General features: G+C 36.5%; 1 protein-coding gene across 8 annotated transcripts in view; it reads right to left on the reverse strand.

The window, feature by feature from the left end:
* Positions 1-20,103, reverse strand: part of LOC109545055 (phosphatase and actin regulator 4B) — a gene marked incomplete at its 5' end in the record, with an annotated part of 158,726 nt that overhangs the window by 50,101 nt on the left and 88,522 nt on the right. For all 8 annotated transcript variants that reach the window (XM_048666988.1, XM_048666987.1, XM_048666982.1 and 5 more), the window contains 2 exon segments: positions 8,908-9,162; positions 16,685-16,786. In XM_048666988.1, coding sequence (XP_048522945.1) covers positions 8,908-9,162; positions 16,685-16,786 — 357 coding nt within the window.

The following is a 20,103-nucleotide window of genomic DNA, read 5'->3' on the forward strand; positions in this document are numbered from 1 at the left end:
CTTCCCGAAATTTTGCAATTTTCTATGAATCTTCGAAGCTTAAGACAAGTTTTCTTCAAAAATTCGTAACTTGGAAATCAAACACTCCAAAAAACCATCTCAACTCTTTTTTCGATCAATCAAAGTTTGAAAACTATTAGCGATTTTTCCCAACTTGTTACAAATTGGCCATTAAACATCGACCATAAGACGACCATTTTTTTAAAAATAATTTGTGTCTCTAAGACCAAAAAAATTGAGGAATAAAGCTGGGTTCTCATGAGTCCGGAATGCGGAAAACCTTCCGACCAATCAGAAGTTTGCCGGATGCGTTAGCTCCGCCCATCCAAAGAAGTTCCCAAATTTTAATATTTTTCGCATGGCGTACGGAAGAATGTGAAAACCTAGGTTGTCTCCAGTGAAAGGTTATGTTCATCAGCCACATAATTTGCAGAAAAACAATATGAACTCTACACTAGAATCATTGGGGCTCTTTTAAGCGAAGCGTTGGAAAATCCGTGGCATTTTTTCCCAAATTTTAAATAATTTTTTAATTAAAGATTGACAGTAGAGGCGTTTTTTTCTATACACTTGTAGCTTAGAAACCAAACACTCTGCAGAAAAACTCTCAACTATTCAATAGAGCGATTGAGGCTTAACTCAGGGAAAAATCAGGAAATTATTTGCCATTTTTCGGAAATTTTTACGACCTTTCCATTTTCTTCCAGGACAGCAACAATTGTCTTTCAAGATAATCTGTTTCATTAGCTTAAAGTACGTAACCAACCTGTTGCTTCCTACATATAAGATATAAGAAGCTCAAGTAACCATAGCTAAACACAAAAAGTGAGGTTGAAATGCAATGAAATAGATAATGGATGTCAACAAAAAACGGCTATAAAAAGTTAGAAATCTATGACCTATTTACAATTAAGTTGTTATATCACAAGAGGTGTTCGAAGTTCTGCCCAACTCAAACAGTAAACATGTTTGTTCCCGTGTGATCGCTTTATTATGCACTCTTTGCCCTCTTTTTTTACTGGGCTAGTTTTGAGCAGTTTCTCGTATTTGGTTAATTAACTCAATTTGTAACACTGCGCTGAATGACACTTTAACAGCGCATTCCCGTTAGAACTGGGTAAAGAATGGAAACAGAATAGGGGTAAACTGAGAAGCTCACACACGCCCTGTTTGTCAATTGACATTATATTTTACTTCCTCAAGCTAATCATAGCTTCTTCAAGACAAAACTAGATTCAGTAAAAAACGTGCACTAAATGATTAATAATAGAAACCAATTTTGTTGTACTCGAAACAAAGCTAGCGTTATCTGATTTCATGAAACTAAGTCTGCTAGCCAATATCAATATCGTGACAATTCTGACCATGTACATATAGTACAACATATATTTAAAACTTACTTTAAATCGTTTCACCTTTAACCTATGCCTTTAACTTAATACACAACAGCCGACAGAAACATCAATATTTTATAAAATAGCAGTTACTATTGGAAGCTAATAATAAAACAGTGACGCAGTTTAGACATAGTATATGGATTACTCATAACATGTAGATATGAATTTCACATAAAGTATTCAAATTAACGTACCCGGTAGATATACAGAATGGCTTTATTTTTATGGAGGAGTTTACGGAGAAAAAATTGGAACGAAAAAACAGTTCCAAGTAAACATTGAAATTTCCGTCAAAACAGAATCAGAAAATTGACAACGAAGGCAACAGGTAAGCGTAAAACGAAAATAAAAAAAATACGAACATTTTATAGATGGAACTTAAAAATCCTAATAACTGATAATTGAAAATTAAGTTTTTCAATTATGATCCACAAGCTCACAAGTAATTTTACGAATTACTTTTAATGCGTACTCTCAATAAGTGACCTTTATTACAGAAGTTCACAATATATCACAGAGCTGTAAAAATTGTTTGGATCTTATCTCGCAGCTTACGAATTAGCATTAGTTAGCAATCAGCGTTACTTAGTGAAGAAAGTTGTTGGAACGGTATTGATACAGCCTTTCCCCAAACCACTCGCATTAATTAATGTTTCTTCAAAATTTCGAGATTAACGAAAGTTTCTGCGAAACCTCAGATTAAACATATGCTTTTGTTTACGTTTTTCGGTGGGAGCAACAATGGTTCACAGTCAGTTCACAGTACAAAAGTAGGTACGTATAAAAGCGGCTTTGCCGAAAGTTGGTAATTAAGAGAAACCATAATGAAACATTCATCATGACAACACCGTAAATGATGGGAATATCTGGTAGTAAAATTGTAGTAAGTGGACTCGATGCACTCGTAAATACGGCAATTTCTCGTGTTTTTGGTGATAATCGTGATATTGGGGAGTTTTTAGGCACCTTAATTGCGACACGTTTTACGTGATCAGTTATTCTGAGCATGCGCATTAGTAAAGAAATAACAGTTAACGTTATTAGTGTTCCTTTATTTACGTACGAGTACCGGTAACGTTAATAAGCATCACGTTAAAAAGTAGAAAGACGGTGTTGACATATTTGACTTATTTTTAATATTATTAATAAACTAAGCGGCTATAATAGAATAAGAAATGTATTGTAAATTTAAATAAGACTTTTTCATTGATTAATTTACGCCTTTATTGCGTAATTACGGATTTTATGTTAAAATTGTTTGAGCAAATTGGAACGAAAACGAACTTTAGCAACACTACTAACATCGCACGGACAGGTTCTAACTTCTAACCCATAACCTAACTATTTGATTTTGAATTTTTATTTAATATGTTTGGAATATGTTCCTTCTGAAACCTAAAATTGATAAGACAATCTCTGGGCTCAATATTTTCTCAATTAAAAATAGCTTTTTGGTTTGCAACAACAAGTGGGTCAAAGATCTCGTGTAAAGCTTGTTATTAAATCGTGATCCACATCTTCCTGGTCATTTTCTTTCATGCTCATTTTTTGTCTAATAACAGAGCAAACTTAAACTAGCTTTGAAACTTTTCCAAACAAAACGGGATAAGAAAACAATAAAGTGATGTTTATTTTATTCAGAGTGCGACAAACGCGGTATCAAAAACTCAAAAACGCACTAAACGTTATTTGTCTGAACACACTGCGCATAATTACAATAATGTTTAGCGTTTAAAGCCAACGTTATTTAAAAGGGCCTAAAAACACTCATCTATTAGTGAACTGTTACGCTTCTAAGAAATCGCGCGAGGTGGTTTAATTTGCAGGAAAATAGGCCTGAATTTTTATAACCTGTACTATCTTGCACACTGATTGACAGGGACCAGTTGCGTAAGTTATCCTGAATATTCAAGCCAAGAGTCATATTTGATCTCTATTGAATCGTAGCCAAATGCTTAAAAATGTTGCGTTACTGTTTAGCATTTTGAATTTGAAACATATAATGGATGGAGGTCAGTAAATCAAAGATCCTCTCATGCTCAGAACAAATCGATTACTACAGATATGTACTTCGCATATGGCCAGTTGCTTTTCGGGTTAATTCTACTCTTGGTCAATATATTGATCAGTACCTACTTTTAGTACTTTTATCCCTTACACCTGTTTTTCATTGATAAATCGCCGATCGATAAAATTCAATGTTGCTCCCAAAGAAATCGAGATTGATGAATGACTAGCTTTCTCTATTTATTAATGTCTGTGCGAAAGCTTTCAATGGTTTTCCGTGCCTGTCAAACGATCGACACCTCTAACTTTCGACATAATAATTAAATTGCCGATAACAAATAAACAAGATTTTTTCAATTTCCCACGATTGTCCTGTAGTCGATTGAATCAGTTTGTATCGCATCTAAAATGGTACCTAAACCTTATTTGTGTTCAATATTATTAAACCTTCCAGATCTTCAAGAGCAGCACAACAAGCTAATGTTTAGCAACATGCCCTGCTACTTATTATTATTAAGCAATATTTTAAAGTTTGAAGGGCATTTTCATCTGTTACTTTTCAGGACTTTGTGCATAGCATAATTAGCGAATGACTTGCCATTACCAACAACACCTGCTGATTGCAAATCGACGTAAAACTAGTCTCACCCTTAAAGCAAGTACACCCCATAATATAGCCCATCATTGATGCTAGACGGGGCGCCCCGTCCTGCAGGCCCCGTTTTGACTTTCAACAAGCCCCGTAGGAGCTCTCCACTTAGTTCGATTGCCTCCATCCGCCCCCTGAAGGGGCAACCAGTTTGGTTCTTGCACATAAACAAAGGCGCGCACGACAGATGATTATGTTTAACGCACTTGATTCTCACAGAGCGTACACCACAAGTTTGTGTATGCTACCGGAATTAATGAGGGGACACGTAAATTGTCATTAAACGCATGAAAAACCGACCACAACTAATCAGTAGCACACAAAAACTATGTCACTAGTTATGTGAAGGACGAACGCTGCAGGAGTTTAACGGAGGCCGTGTTGTGCCAGGCAGGATCGAATTTAAATGGCGCTCTCTTGCGGAGGGAACAGGAACTGCCGAGGGAAAGAAGGAAAACATGGTGAGAGGCGAGGAAAACCGGAAAATGCATCGGCGACGCCGCGACGGACTTTTGCAAGCAGCTCGTGCTGTTCGGGACTTGTTTCGAATCGACAGCAATGTTGCCAAAATCTACAAAACTGTATTATTTATCGATATAATTAAATAGGTCTACAAGATGGGCCACTGTTCTACAAGATGATTAAAACTGGCGTAAATCTCTTGAGGTGTGGCCTGCGGTAATTTGGATAGTACAAAAAAATCCACAAAAAGAAATTATTCTCACAAAAAAACTGAGATATTTTCAAGAAACTAACTCATAAATGTGCCAACAGTGTATTTAATGACACATTAAAAAGACGTTTTCATCATTCACATTACATAAGTATATACTTGCTTGAAGCGTCAATCAGCAGAAGTAAAACTTAACGGGAATTATTTATTATGATGCAAAAGTCAATAGCTCAACACTCAGTTCATCGTGAGTACTGGCAGAAGACACCTCGACTCCTTACCGCAGTAAGGCAGTTGGTGAGACCTCCACAACCAGTGCGTAAAAATGAACTGCTAGATCCCGGCTGGCAAAAAATAAGGACAGTGGCCTTTTTAACAGGACACGCCCCCTGCAAAAAACACCTCTTCAGGATGGGACTGAGCGATCAACCGACCTGCAGGGGGTGCGAATTAGAGGACGAAACTACTTTACATATCATCATTAGCCACTGCAAGTCATATGCAACAGGTAGACGAAGACTCCTGGGAGGGGATAAAGTTCTACCAGACCAGGTCATGCGTACCTCCCTCAAGACTCTTCTGGAATTCATTGAATACACAGGGATAATGAGGGAGTAAAATACGAGGGCACACTAGGACAGAAATGACCGCGGTGCAAGGCCAAACACCACCTCAGCGGCGAGGAAAGGGTTTTAGTGGGTAAACAGCTTAGCTGGACACCACCAGATCTGGGTGTGCTCAGTTTATCCATAATACAATGAATACAAGGAAGGATATTGCGTCGATTTGCGTGAGGTCATGTGGTACTCACTACCGTGTTGCCATACCTAGCACAAGGTGGATTTCGAATTTGGGCGTGTCGTGCTAGTTTCCTGTCCGATGAATGTGATTAAATATGGCTTACTCAGTCTTGGTCACATTCCATTATTGTTTTATAAATATTCGTTATAATTACAAAATGCTTTGCAACGCGTTTTAAACTTGAAAATGAAAAGCAACAAAAATTAATTAATTTTGCAGGCTAGGAGCACTCAAAGTAAAGGAAGCATAGTTGTAAATGTGCAATCAAGAATAGCGTTTGCTCCATAAAATGTGCCCTTGCAGAAAATTAGGTTTCATTATTTATCACGGAATATGTAGTTTGGAGTGCCGCATGTAATTGTAATGATGTGTGTAAATGGCTTGCTACAGAGCGTCAATTCCTTTTTCACGAGTTATCAGCTTAAGCTTTAAACCTGCTTTTGGCAAGTACGCTACAAGTTCAAATTACAAATTCATATTCTAGCTTAGGCAACATTAACTGTGTCACGACAAGCATTCGGCCATAACTTGCTTAAAATAATGTATTTTGGAAACTTGAATGACGAATTATGATGATATGAAACTTTATTTCCAGTTTTACAGCGTTTCGTATCACTATTGCAACTGTAAATTTCACACTGTATTTTTTATATTACTGTATTATACTATACTGTAATATACTTTACTATATTACAACTACCAAAACCCAAACACTTTCATAGTTAAACCCGACTTTACGATTGACAATCTGGCGACTCGGCAAACTAAACCGCTGAAAATCTGAGATTTTGTAAAGACTTCTTTAGAGTATTTTTCTTCTTTTCTACTTTCTTCGTAAGCCTAAATCAATCAAGCCCCAAACACTATTTTGAATGCATTGAGCTATACAACACTGCTAAATATATCCTTATATAACTTTCCATTTTTGAACTATGTATTGCGTTTTTAAAATCGTTATAATTTTATGAATAAATCGAAGTCTAATAAAAAATTTAACACTATTTTCTGGGGAAAGAATGACTCAATTACTGGATTCAACACAAAGCTGCATTTTTGAATAGAGATTCCTAGCGTGTTATGATGATGTTAGCGACTATCAAAAATTCTAAATGAGTCCTGTTAAGGTTTGTCTTGCTTGAAGCTTATTATGGTTCCTTTGATATTTGGTGTTTGGTAAAATTGTGAACCTTTTCATAAAACTGAAATTCTCTTTTCTATTTGCAGTTTTTACAAAATACATTAAAAAATTAAAGTTGACTCTAAAACGCATCAACCTGATAAGATTTTTATTCGGGGACATCTGCAATATTTCAATACTTTCTGATAAAAGCCATACATAGTTATTAGTTCGATTTAAGTAAACAGAGCGTGTTTGTTGTAGGCCTGGGTAACACTGTGTTGCGTGGCTCTGTTGTGTTAATGCCCCTCTGTGCGTCAATGCGTTATAACACCTGGCATCTTAGGGTTTAACACCTTGAATAACACTTTCTTAATCTCATTCAAGATGGGAAACTTCGAATAGAAATGTTGTTAATTTTTTCGTTGGTATTATACGGGACAAATCAAATACATGAAGTTTCTCCACACTTTTGTCGACGTTTCGACCCTTTTATTTCGGCATCCTCAGGACTGTGTTACCCAGGCCCAGTTTGTTGTAGACGAAAAACTTTAGACATTATTTTACAGAAACAATTTTTCTTATTTTATAAAAACAGTCCTGCGCTAAAATTCATGTTTTTATATTGCTGCTAACTAAAATAAATTTGTATTCCTGCAGGATTCAAATCTGACAACAATGTCAACTGATATTGTTTGTAAAATAAACCGGGTATTAAAGAAAAGATCAATACGTTTCTGTTTTGAAATGGACATAATGCTTTCCTTCGGGCACTAATCATTGATTTTTTATCCCAAGAAGCACGACACAACCAGGACCTATCGACGTTATTATCTCGTAGCGGAGTTCGAGCAGAATCGATAATATGAAATTGCATGGGGACAAATGTTTTCAAAAAACAATATAAAATATTTAACACTGGAAAATAAAATATAATACATACAATCGAATTACATAATTAGAGTTGCAAGGAGCACTTTACGTACGAATGGAAAAGTTGCGTACGATGCCGCGAAGCGGCGAGTGCGTAATTTCATGAGTACGTAAATGCGTGCAACTAGAAATATGTACCATACTTTACCTACGACCGTAACAACTAACCGAAAGAAAAATGTGTATGTTTTTAAATGCGTCAGTTCCGCCCAGAACTGCAAATTAAAATGTCATACGTTCATAAACAAATATTCAATAAGGTACATTTTCCCGAAAAGTTTTACTGTTATTTGCGGACAAAATATCGGACTTCTTGCTTTTAACCCATCAGACTCACTTTTCAGTAGGGTAAGTATTTTTTTATACAAGATGCAACGTTTAAATTGTGATGAATGATGACAGAACTGTGCGTTTAGTTTACAATGAGTAAAATGGAACTTACTTAGATGGTAGGAAGTGTGTTTTATACTACTCGTACTTTCAGTAGTGGTCGTAGATAAAGAAAATTAAAAGTTTTTTTCCAGTTAAGATTTCCGAAGACCAGTAAGGATTGCGTTAATAAAAATAGAATGAACTCCAAGATTATATAGTTATTGGACGGCCAATAAGGACATGCAATAAGAAAGTTAGTACACATACGCTTGCGCAAGTGAGTCTAAAGTAAGGGATTTAACTGTTCTGTGTTTGTGCAGCCATACTGGACAGCTTTATTTCTACCTTAAACTGACAGTTGACATTTATAACGTCTGCTTGCAGGTTTTTTCAGAGTATACATAAACGAGTTTCTATTCAACACGTTTTTCCATTGAAACCGTTAAGAGAAAATGCTCAATAAAAAGGTATGACAAAAATACAAATGACAATTCATTCTGTAATATATATCTATATTCATTCTATAATTTCATTCTGTAGAATTAGGTTAGAACCCTTTGATAACGAAAGCAGTGAACTAGACATCCCAATAACTATAATTTTGTTAAAAAAATACAGCTAATCCAGTATTAAAATAACGTTATTACTGCGTGACAGTATTTATAATTTCCAATAACTATCTAATTGTCTGAATTTGCAATTTTCCTTCTACTTTTTTCGATGTTATGAATTTCTGATTCCCTAAACACAATGATATCGAAAACATAAGACAGACTAGTTGAACAATTGAAAGTTGAGCTACTGCATAATCGGAAAAATTTGAAACAGTTAAATAAGGATTTATTACAGAAGAAATCAACATTTGAGAATAGTTTCTTTGGTAGATTCGAACGTCTTTACTGCGAATAACCCTGTATCTCGTAAATCGATGAAGTTCTAATTGAAAAGTAGTACTTACCAGACAACGGACTATTTCCGACGTTATCCCTAGCAGCAGCGAAATGGGGATTCTGGAGCAGCTGTTGCTGGAGTAGATTATGGTTCATGGATGGTAACGGTGAATTCCCATGAGGCGGATTGGGGTAGGGCGGTGGGTAAGCCGGATGCTGCGAGGCGGGTTGCTGAGGCAAGGCAATATTGGGCGGCAAACTGGTTGGCTGATTGAGTCTATAGTCGGACATGGGAGGGAATGAAGATGGTGAATTCGAGTCACCTGCAAATAAAAATTAAAAACTATTAAAATGTTGTTTATCAACAATCAAATGAATCAGAAAGTTTTTTTATTTTAGATTTATTATTCGGTTGCACGTAAAAGATTTACTGTTTTGCGTAGTCGTTAAGTCCTCGTCAAAATAATTGCCAAGTTTGATGACAAAACGGTTGCTCCCTTGAGACATTTCTTCACTCATTGCAAGTATTGTATATCCTATAGGTAAACTGATAATAAAGCTAGGTACTTTCGCCCCGGTTTCGTACCCAAGTGGGCATACCAGCAATAAGAACTTGCGTCCGGAAATTAAGGGAGAGAGAGCCCAGGAAACCGAAGATGAAAGCTCTAAAATCGTCAAAATCAGGTCACAATGCATTCTAGACTGCTTCCATATGTTCATGGATACAAGGAAAATTAGTTTTGGCTTGCATTTTCAGAGGTTTAGCGAATGAAGTACCATATAGTACAGGAGTCATAAATGACAGAGGCCAGACGCTTATAATTTTTGTGGAAGAAAAAGAACACAAAATAATGAACAGTTTCTACCAGAAAAAGCCACAACGCAAATGGACATGAAGAAGTCTGGATGATCAAACTAAAAACGAGAAAACATAAAAGACGAAAGTTAATGTCCTGTAAAAGAACGTAAAAGGACCTTTGTTACATTCGACAAAACGGAGACAAATTTGAAAAAAATATAGAAACTACGCCGAGTAGAAAAATAGAAGGCTTCTAAAATATAAACGATCTCAATACGTTCTTGACGGACAGTATAAAAGAAAGTATAAACAAAAGTCTTCCAGGAAACAAAACAGCAAAAAACAACAATAAAATATCAGACAATATAAAGGAATTTTTTGCGAACAGAGACAGAAATAAAAGCTTTATGACGACAGAGCAGTTAAAAGAAAAAACTGATCAGAAAACAAGTAAGAGAGGATGTGGTCAGGTCCACTAAAGGGATATACGAGATGTGATAAGATAAAGGTCATAGAGTCAACTTGTATTCCAAAAAAGTTCCAGTAAGGCCACACGAAGTACCAGACAAAAGAGTTGAATTGACCAGTTATGACACTGAGGATGATATATCGCTTATAAGTAAGTATGAGATCGAATGCTTCATGAAGAAAAAGAAAAATAATAAAGCTGCTGGTCCAGATGACATAGTAAGTGAATTTCTGGACAGGCTCATGGGAAAACGCAAAAGTTATAATATTGGACAAAAAAGGCGATATAGAGGATATAAGAATTTACAGACCCATTTCATTGTTATCTCATCTCTACAAGATGTTAACAAAAATATTGAGCAACAGAATCGCTAGCAAACTAGATGCTTTTTAGCCTGTGGAACAAGCTGGTTTTCGCCGAAGATACAGCACGGTTGACCACTTACATACATTGCGACAAGTGATTGAAAAATTCAAAGAATACAATCAACACATATATCTTGCCTTCATTGACTTCAAAAAGGCTTTTGATACCATTGCAAAATGGGCTTTCCTAAACACTCCACAACGATGCTGTATTCACAACCGATACATAGAGTTTGTTAAAGCCCTCTATGATAATACCACCATGACAGTTCAGGTTTATGACGGTACCGATACCCGTAAACCGGGGAGATTTACTACGATTATATATTCTAGGGCTATATTCAAACCGCTCGATTGCGATAATGCTGGCATTAAGATAAACGGTAAACATTTGATTAATCTACTCTTTGCAGATGGCATCATACTCCTCTCAGAGAAAATGGAAGACCTCCAAACTACGCTTTCTGCTCTACCGTACCCATCTAAACCATGCTGCAAAAAATCACGGTCTTCAGACCAATGCGAGTAAAACAAAAATAATGTCATACTCAGCTGAACTTATCGTGGTCGATTTGGGTGATAGCAGTGTGGTGCAGGTCGTCGATGAATCCATATATATTGGACAGAAAGTATCCTTTGATAAGAACATACAGCTGACGAAATCAACAGAAGGATACAACTTTTTATTGTACTGATTTAAGACAATTTCACAACACCTCAAAACCCAGGTCTTCAACCAATGTGTAATCCAAGCTTAACCTATGCCCCAGAAACATGGATAGTAAACCGCAAAATAATGGACATACTAAGAATTGCACAAAGAAGGATGGAACGAAGTATGCGGGGAATACGACTGCGAGATAGAAAAACCATCGAAGGGATCCGCCAGAAAACAAAAGTAATTGACATTACAGAATACTTGACAATCATGAGATCGGAGGACAGTAGATAGACAAGGAAAGTGGCCGAATGGCGACCAAGGGGATGCAGAAGAAACCCAGGACGATTAGGTGGAAGGACGATATCCAGAAAGTAGCGGGAATGAAATGGATGAGAACAGCTGACAGAACCGAATGGAGACAACTTGGAGACGCGCCTGTCCAAGGATGGACCGAGACATGCTGACAATGACATCATGAAATAATTAAGAAAGTCAAAGCGGCAACGATGTTTTTTGTCATCAACATATAGTTACAGGTGGATAGCCCTTGTCAATAATAACAATAATTTGTCAAACTGTGACTTACTTTGAAGCTCCTTTCACAACATTTGCGGATATGCTCCAGGAAGATAGTGGACGGCAATAGATGTTCGGGTTCCAGACGCAGAGAAACAAGTATTGGACATAATTACAGCAGAGCATTTTATAACAACTGACACTTTCTCAGGCACCAAATAAATACCGAAGAAAGGCTACATTTCTGCCACGTATGTCAGATAAACAGAGCACCAGGACACATTAAACCAATGGCTTACTGAACACCGGTACAAACTGAGCAGCAGGAGTTAATTAACCGAATACGAGAAGCTGCTCGAGAAGAGTGCATAATAAGGTGATTAGACAGGCACTTATTTGGAGTAAAAAACTCAAATGTATGTTTTCGTAATTTGTAAAAAAATGAATAATTCGACGTTATGAGGACATTAATTGACATTTCGAAAAAGTATGATCCGTCATTCAACGATTCCTGCTGAATTTACCGTTTATCCTTGTCTATCTTATTGTCACTTTCTGCATAATTCCGTGGTTACCGGAGTTTTTAATAATTACAAAGCAACATGTTTTAAAGTAATGTTAGTGAGGTAGATTACCTTGAAAAACATTGTTGCCGTTTTTCTAATATAGTTTTTTGAAAATTTCTCAGTTTTTAATAACAATAAATTTTTTTACTATTTTTTCTGTACTCCTAAAACACCGCCAGACAACTATTCTAGAGGAATGACGCCAATTTAGAATCACCCGGTATAGAATCAAAATACTTGCTTTGGGAAACACTCAAAACAACTGTTTAATTGAAGTCAAGTTTAAACATTTTCGGTCTCAACAGCTGAAGCCTATTAGATCTGATGAAGAACTCCGATTCAATAACCGAGCGGATTAACCAAAATCATTTTCATTCTATAGAAAAAACTAAAGAAGATTTTGTGCCGTGAAAATTATATTTGGAATTATATTGGACTTTCTTCGAGTCATATGATACGCGACTTAACGTGCAAATTTAATTGAATCGAAAATGACCCGTACCTCAAAAAATGTGCACCTTCAACATTTTTCTCTAATGGACGTTTGACGAAGGTTCATAAATTAGACAACTAACAAGTTACCAATGTCATGCAATTCGCGTAATTAATAATAATGGAATTGTTGGCATCTTAATCTAACTTTAATAACTTTGTAATTATGAAATATCACTGCATTGTTATTACGTTACATAACGCGAATTTAAGTACACATTTTTAACTAAACAACAATTATTTATTGTCAACCTCATGCCAAGTAATTTAAATGTATAATATACTATTTCCTACCATTCCATTCGGGTTCGACTTTTCAGGATTCATGATCCACTCGCGAATTCAAAAGTCCAAACGCCCACTGACAGCTAAACTATTAATTACACCTAAATAGTAACATTTGACCTTAAGTTTGTTTAAATTTTACAAAACGAGTATTTGCTTACGTTTTGCAGCGCCATCATCAGTAGTTGCATTCGTAAATAGCTCTGTTCGCTCAGGATACTGCTTTTAGACAATTGTAGAGAACACATGAATGACATCGCGTCCAGCAATCCAATGAACATTCACCATTATGTCAGGTAAGCACTTAGTTTTATTTACGCAATGCGATTTTGCAGAATGAAAAATGTAAAATATACATTTTTAGACTACATATATCATGAGAAATAGTTAAAGAGTAATCACAATCATTCTAATTTCACAAAACCCTCTGTGAACGACAACTTGTGTGAAACATTCTTTTCAGGCAATAGCAACAAATAGATTTTTTAAGTCGTTTGCAACGGTTACCAAAACTGAGGTTTTTGGGCTAAAAAAATATTAAATAAAGCAACAGTTCAACTTTTGTATGCACATGAAATCCGAAAACTAGTGCAATTCGCTATTTTCATATTAGCTGTATGGCACATTTTTATAAAGCTGATGGAGTCAGGTAATGTAAGAGCTCAGCATACATAATTTACAGAAAAAAAAGTAATAGAGTTACAATCGCCTTATCACTAAGACTGCATTTCAGCCAGACGCAATTCAGCATCTTAGTGTCTATTGTTTAAGATTGTTTTCCTTAACATGCAAGCCCAAGATCATATTCATTCTCATCCTGTACTCGCTTCAATAAAGTCGTTTTTTAAAAACACGTTTGTTCGAGACCACATAGTAACTATAGTAGGAGCCGTCTTTTTTTCTATTTGTCGTGGATTAAATATACAGGGTGATTCCGTTTGAATCTTGCTAGCTTGAGGAATGGAGGATGTTTCTATATGATATATATGTTTTCTTAAATTGCAGGGTTTTGGCAAAGTTGGCTACAGTTACACATGTTTGCGCGCTTGTAATGCTCGGTATGATGGAATGCGTACGGGGTTTTCTTGGGTGCTTCATCGTTGCTATTAGTTTCTTGTGTGTATGCGTCGTTTATTTTTTCCATTGGTGTTCAGTATTAGTTTGTGGCCCTAATCGTTTGTGTTTTGTTTGTGTCCTCAGATAAATTTAGAAATTATTGTTGCTGCTTTAATGCTGACACCATTGTTTTTGTGAGTAAACGGGCGATATTGTTTCGTATTTTTGGTTATTCCGGTTCTGGCGTTTTGTACGTGCTTCGTGAACTTTAATTTACTATCTATTGTTATTCCTAGATATTTCACGCTGTCGGCGGGTTTGGTTATTTGGCGGGCTGTGGTCATAATCGGCTAGTCTGGTTTTATTCGGTGGTTTGAGAGAAGCATTTCAGTTTTGGATGCAATTATTGTTGCATCTGTTTGTGTCTGGAGTCTGTTTCTGCTTCACTAGTTATGTTCTGTCGTCTATACAGGATACATATATATCTCACGAGGAAACGAATACGTATTTTTAATCCACATTTTGGTGATCTATAGCGTTTTAAGTGTTATAAGTTTAAGTTATTAAGTGTTTTTCACATCATCGGGTAGAAAATGCAATTTAAAAAATATTTTAACGTCAACCTTCTAAAATCAACGGTAATTTAAATAATTTCAATTTGCTGCACAAGTATTAAAAGTCTTAATGGAAACTGATCTTTCATAACATAATTTGGTTTTCTTCCTGACTAGTTACAGCGCTAAATTTAATAAAATACTACGATTCATTAAAAAAATAAAATTACAATATCTGTATATTGCATATGCAATGCAAAATTGGCGTCATTCTTCTGAAGGTGTTGTCGGGGGGTGTCTTGGGAGTATAGAAAAAATATTTAAAAAATAATTGCTATTAAAAACAGAAATTTGCAAAAACTATATCAGAAATACGGCAACAATGTTTTTCAAGGTAATCTGCCTATTAACACAACGTAAATACCTGTTGCTTCGTAATCATAAAAAAATTCCAGTAACCATAGAAAATACAGAAAGTGACAATAAAATAGATAAGGAGTCACGGTAAATTCAACAGGGTTTCTTAAACGTGGACGTTAAAAAGACGTCGTGGACGTGGACGCTCCAAAAAGTCGCTGTCAACGAAAAATTGTTCTTTATTGTCATCATCACGCCGAATTGATGTGTCTACAAAGAAAAATATATTTCTGGCGTTAACTGCAAACCAGTTAGTGTTTGTCTAATCACCTTATAGCGCACTCTTCGGGAACATGTTCTCGTACTCGGTTAACAGTTCCTGTTCTGTTTCCGTTCCTGCTCAATTTGTACGGGTGTTCAGAAAACCATTGGTTTAATGTGTCCTTGGGTTCGGTGTATCTTACATACGTTGTAAGAATGAAGCCCTTCCTCGGTATTTATTTGGTGCCTGGGAAGGTTTCAGTTGTTGTACAATGCTCTGAGTACCCCTGAAAGGCTCTGCTGCATTATATCCAATACCTGTTCCTCTGTGTCTGGAACCCGAACCTCTATTGTTCGTCTTTGATTCTCGTCCAGTATCCTGGAGCCAATCTTCCCGTATCTCTAGCCCTCTGTTGGCTTAAGTTCTTACAGCTTCTGCTATGATAATGTGGCATTCCCCAATAACTAATAGCATATCCGCATATTCAATATTGGTGCACATTTTGTGAAAGAAACTTCAAAGTAAGTTACAGTTTGACAAATGGTTGTTATTATAAAGGCTATCAACCTGTAACTATCTGTTAATGACAAGAACATCATTGCCGCTTTGACTTTTCATTAAAAAATTGTAGAAGAATAATTTTTCAATATAAAAATGTTTCATAATTTGAAGCAAAGATCGAAATTTTTCTTTTAGAATGCTTAAGTATTTGAAAAGGCTACCAATCAAATTTGGGACCATTTCAAAATAATGCTTAATAACAAAACAAAGTTGAAATTCAATTTTCAAGTGTTAATATCTTCTATAAATTTTGGAAACAAATATTTTTGTCGTATTCTCCAAGTGTACATTTATAACTATAACCCCTTAAAAGGAATGGTGCCAATTTTGATACAATGATGAAATTGCATGAAAAAATTGTATGAAAAAATAATGTATGAATATGAATAATGTTCATTGTATGAAAAAATAATAAAATTGCATTCTAAAAGTTATTAAAAAAAAACGATTCTCAGGTGGCCCCTTTAGAGGTTTGTATCTCCGTAGAGGGACCCTCTGGATTTTTTTTATAGAAACCAGTTTTGTTTTTTAACATCCTGTATACGTACCATGGTTAATGATATTATGTTACAATTAAATTATTCCACAATTTTCATAAGCGTTTTTGTTTGAATCGATTTTACCAAAATACATAAAAAGTATATAAAATTGCTTTGATGTAAGCTAAAGTACGTTTCCATCAACAAGCAGTATCTACTTTTTATTTAGTTCGATGATATATTATTAATTTGATCAAATTTAGCGTTCTAGATGTCAATAAATCAATGCGCCCCTTCTTTACAGCTAGTACAGCGCGGCACGCACAGATTGCGCGCACTGAAAATCAATAACTGGAATTTTCCTTAAATTAACGTTTTATGCATATTTACTTTTAAGCGCGTATTATCATTTTAAATACAAACCTGGCTCGGATTTAGAAGAAGAAAGTGGGCTCTCTGGTAATAAGATCCCTTTTGAGATCAACTCGTCTCTATTGGCTCGGACCGATATTTTTCTTTCTAAAGCTAAAACAAAACAAATTACAATTAAGAATAAAAAAAACTTAAACATCTTTCATTATTTACCAAGTAACTTTTTATTATTATTATTGTTGACCTAGGGAGAGAAATATGAACCTATCGCAGATCATGCTGCTATTAACGATCAACCTTTGGCAGCTAAAATTGACATTTGTGTTCCTCACACGCTAATAATAGTGTAATTTAACGGTCAGATCTATTTACATCGACGAAAGGTCAGGACAATCAAAGCATGCTATATACAATGCCTGTAAAATGTTCATTTAAAATTGCTCACGGTGTCAATAGTAAAACTATTCAAACTGATAATAACCTATGGATTTTTTTATGCTTCTACTGGAGACAAACACTATAATCAGTTTGAATCTGGATTTCCGTCCAGTTAAACAAGAAAGAAATATTTAAAACTGCTAAAATATTCAAATGTACAGGGGGGTGTGATGGGTGGCGACTAAAACATCGAACCATCAATGCAATCCTCACCTGCTCGCGGTACACTTTAAAAGTTCGTTGCGCATCAGTCCATAAAGGTTTTTATAAACCGAATAGTGCCTGACACTTAAGAAAGTTGCAAACTTTTAACTATTATCTTATGCGTTAGGCGTTATTCTAATGAGGCATGCGCATTTTGTAGGATAAATTATATTCCAATATCCCAAGTGTCTGTGGGCTGCAGAGGCCAGCAAATAAAAAAATCAGCCAAAAAACGGAGGTGTTGATCCCAGAGCGAAGAGGACAAGAGACTCGCCGAGATATGCGGCCTTGAACAGGAGAGTATACAAGTAAGCAATATCAGCCCAGAAGAATGGGTTGCATAATTTCAAGAAACATACAACAACCAGTCGGAAACCGAGATAGTTCCAGAATATAACCGGCACGACACGAGTCAACCGATAAATACATCTGAAATAGAAGTAACGATAGAGGAAGTAACGAAAATCATAGGCAAACTGAAAAACGGAAAAGCCCCAGGTGTAGATGGCATCAGTAATGAAATGATAAAATACGGAGGGGAGAATGCTGCTAAAGAATTAACAAAACTTTTTAATAAAAAAATTCAAGAAAAAACGATCCCTGAAGAATGGCGCACCAGCATAACAATCCTAAAATTAAAAAGAGGCGACAAAAAACAACCAAAGAACTATAGGGGAATAACCTTACTGAGCGCTGTTCTTAAAATTTTCACAAAAATAATGGCCCAAAGAATTGAACGAAAATTAGGAATATGCGAAGAACAGCAGGGTTTCCGCCAAATCCACCATGGACGAAATCTTTATATTGAGACAATTAGCAGAGAAAGGGATTGAATACGACAAGCCAGTATTTATGTGCATGGTTGACCTAAAACAAGCATTCGATAGAGTAAAGCTAACAGACATCGAAACTATTCTACACCTCCATGGCCTAGATATATCCGCATAGTAAGAGATCTGAATAGGAACGGCAAAACGTGAATCAAAGTTAACCAGAAACTAACACAAGAAGTACATTTAAAACCAGGAATACGGCAGGGTGACAGTTTAAGCCCCACACTTTTCAATATAATAATGAACGAAATTACAGAGGATGTTAAACGAGAAGGAGTAGGATACCGAATGGCCCACAAATCTTTAAAGATATTGTATTATGCAGATGATGCCGCATTAACATCAGAAAGTGAAGACGTGAGAACGGCAAGACGATATAATATGACTATCTCCACAGAGAAAACACAATCCATCGTCATATCTAAAGAACCCATCAGTTGAAAGTTGGCAGTCGATGAGAAGACAATAAAGCAAGTGATGAAGTTTGACTATCTTGGCGCGCAAAACGAAGGCAAATACAATGAAGGCATCGAGAATCTCAGGAAGCTTGCTAGACGTCATCTGGAACAATACATTCATGTCAACTGAGAGTAAAGTCAGGATCTACAAGACTTGTGTGAGACCAATTCTTACGTATGCATCGGAAACTCGAGCGGAAACATCTAAAACGAAACAACTAATGAGGTGCGCCGAAATGAAAACGCTAAGAACAATCAAAGCAGTAACACTAAGGGATCAAATACGGAGCAGTACCATAAGAGAAGAATTACAGGTGGACGATGTAGTTGGGTGAGATGGGTGAGATCAAGAAGAGGGCAATGGAGAGATCACCTACATGGAATGGAACAAGATAGAATTGCGAAATGGGCTAAAGACCACATACCACAACGTGGCAACCCCCAGGCCGGCCACCCAAGAGGTGGTATGAAAGTTGGACATCAGGATCAACTGAGGCAAGACCGCAGAAATAACAGGACAAGTCCTATATTAAGAGGAAGTAGAAGACGAACAGGAGAGTGAAGAAGGCTATTAGAAAAGACCGTATAATATGAACTTGATCAAGAAAGCCTTTGAGAATAACAACAATATGTTTGAGTTTTGCGCTTCGGATTGTCGAAAGGAAAAAATGAAAATATTGAAAATGCTAAAAAAACGACCAAAGAAAAGTTGTCACGGATAGGGACACAAAACACGGAAATCAGTGAAAAGTTTTACCGTAACCTCTACGATTAGGCAGCGCAACCCGAAAGCGAAGAGCGAGCAACCCGAAAGCGAATGTAGGACCCGAGGAACTTCAGAAAATCGACAAAAAGCGAACTGAGAGCTGTACTAGGCCAACTAAAGAACGGCACAGCGCCTGGCGAGGATATGATAGCGAGCAAAATGCCGAAAACCGGTGATGAGAGGCTGGAACAAGTATGTCTGATACTTCTGAACAAATGTCTCGAGGAGCGCACAGTTCTCGAGACATGGCAGAGTGCAGAGGTTATCCTGCTCCTCAAGTAGGACGACTGTGCGAATATAGAGAACTATAGACCTATCGATTTGCTGATCCATCCTTTATAAGCTGCTATCCAAGATTACAACCAGTCGTCTTACCCAGAAGTTCGACTTTTACTAGCCAATCGAACAAGCTGGCTACAGTAACGGATTCACCGCAATTGACCATATCCATGCAGCTAATATCCCTCCTATGGCCTTTGTAGACTACCAGAAGGCCTACGGTTTGATTGAAACTTGGGCTGTGCTTTGGGCAATGGACCGTTGCCGTATTGACTCCAGATACTCAAGCTTGATTCGGTACATGTACGAACATACTACTTTGACGGGTTTGACACCGAGCGATGGAGCGGTCGATGATGAAATTCGAAACAAGGATATTAGGAAGAGAACAGGGGTCGCAGATGTGATGGGTCTTAAGTGGCAATGGGCGGATCACGAGAGAAAACACCAAATGAACTAGAAGGGAAGTGTTTTCAGACCTCAAGCAAGATG

This window comes from Dendroctonus ponderosae, unplaced genomic scaffold (genome assembly GCF_020466585.1).
Source record: "Dendroctonus ponderosae isolate FM_Combo_2020 unplaced genomic scaffold, Dpon_F_20191213v2 Dpon_F_20191213_5, whole genome shotgun sequence".
NCBI classification, from domain to species: Eukaryota; Metazoa; Arthropoda; class Insecta; order Coleoptera; family Curculionidae; genus Dendroctonus; species Dendroctonus ponderosae.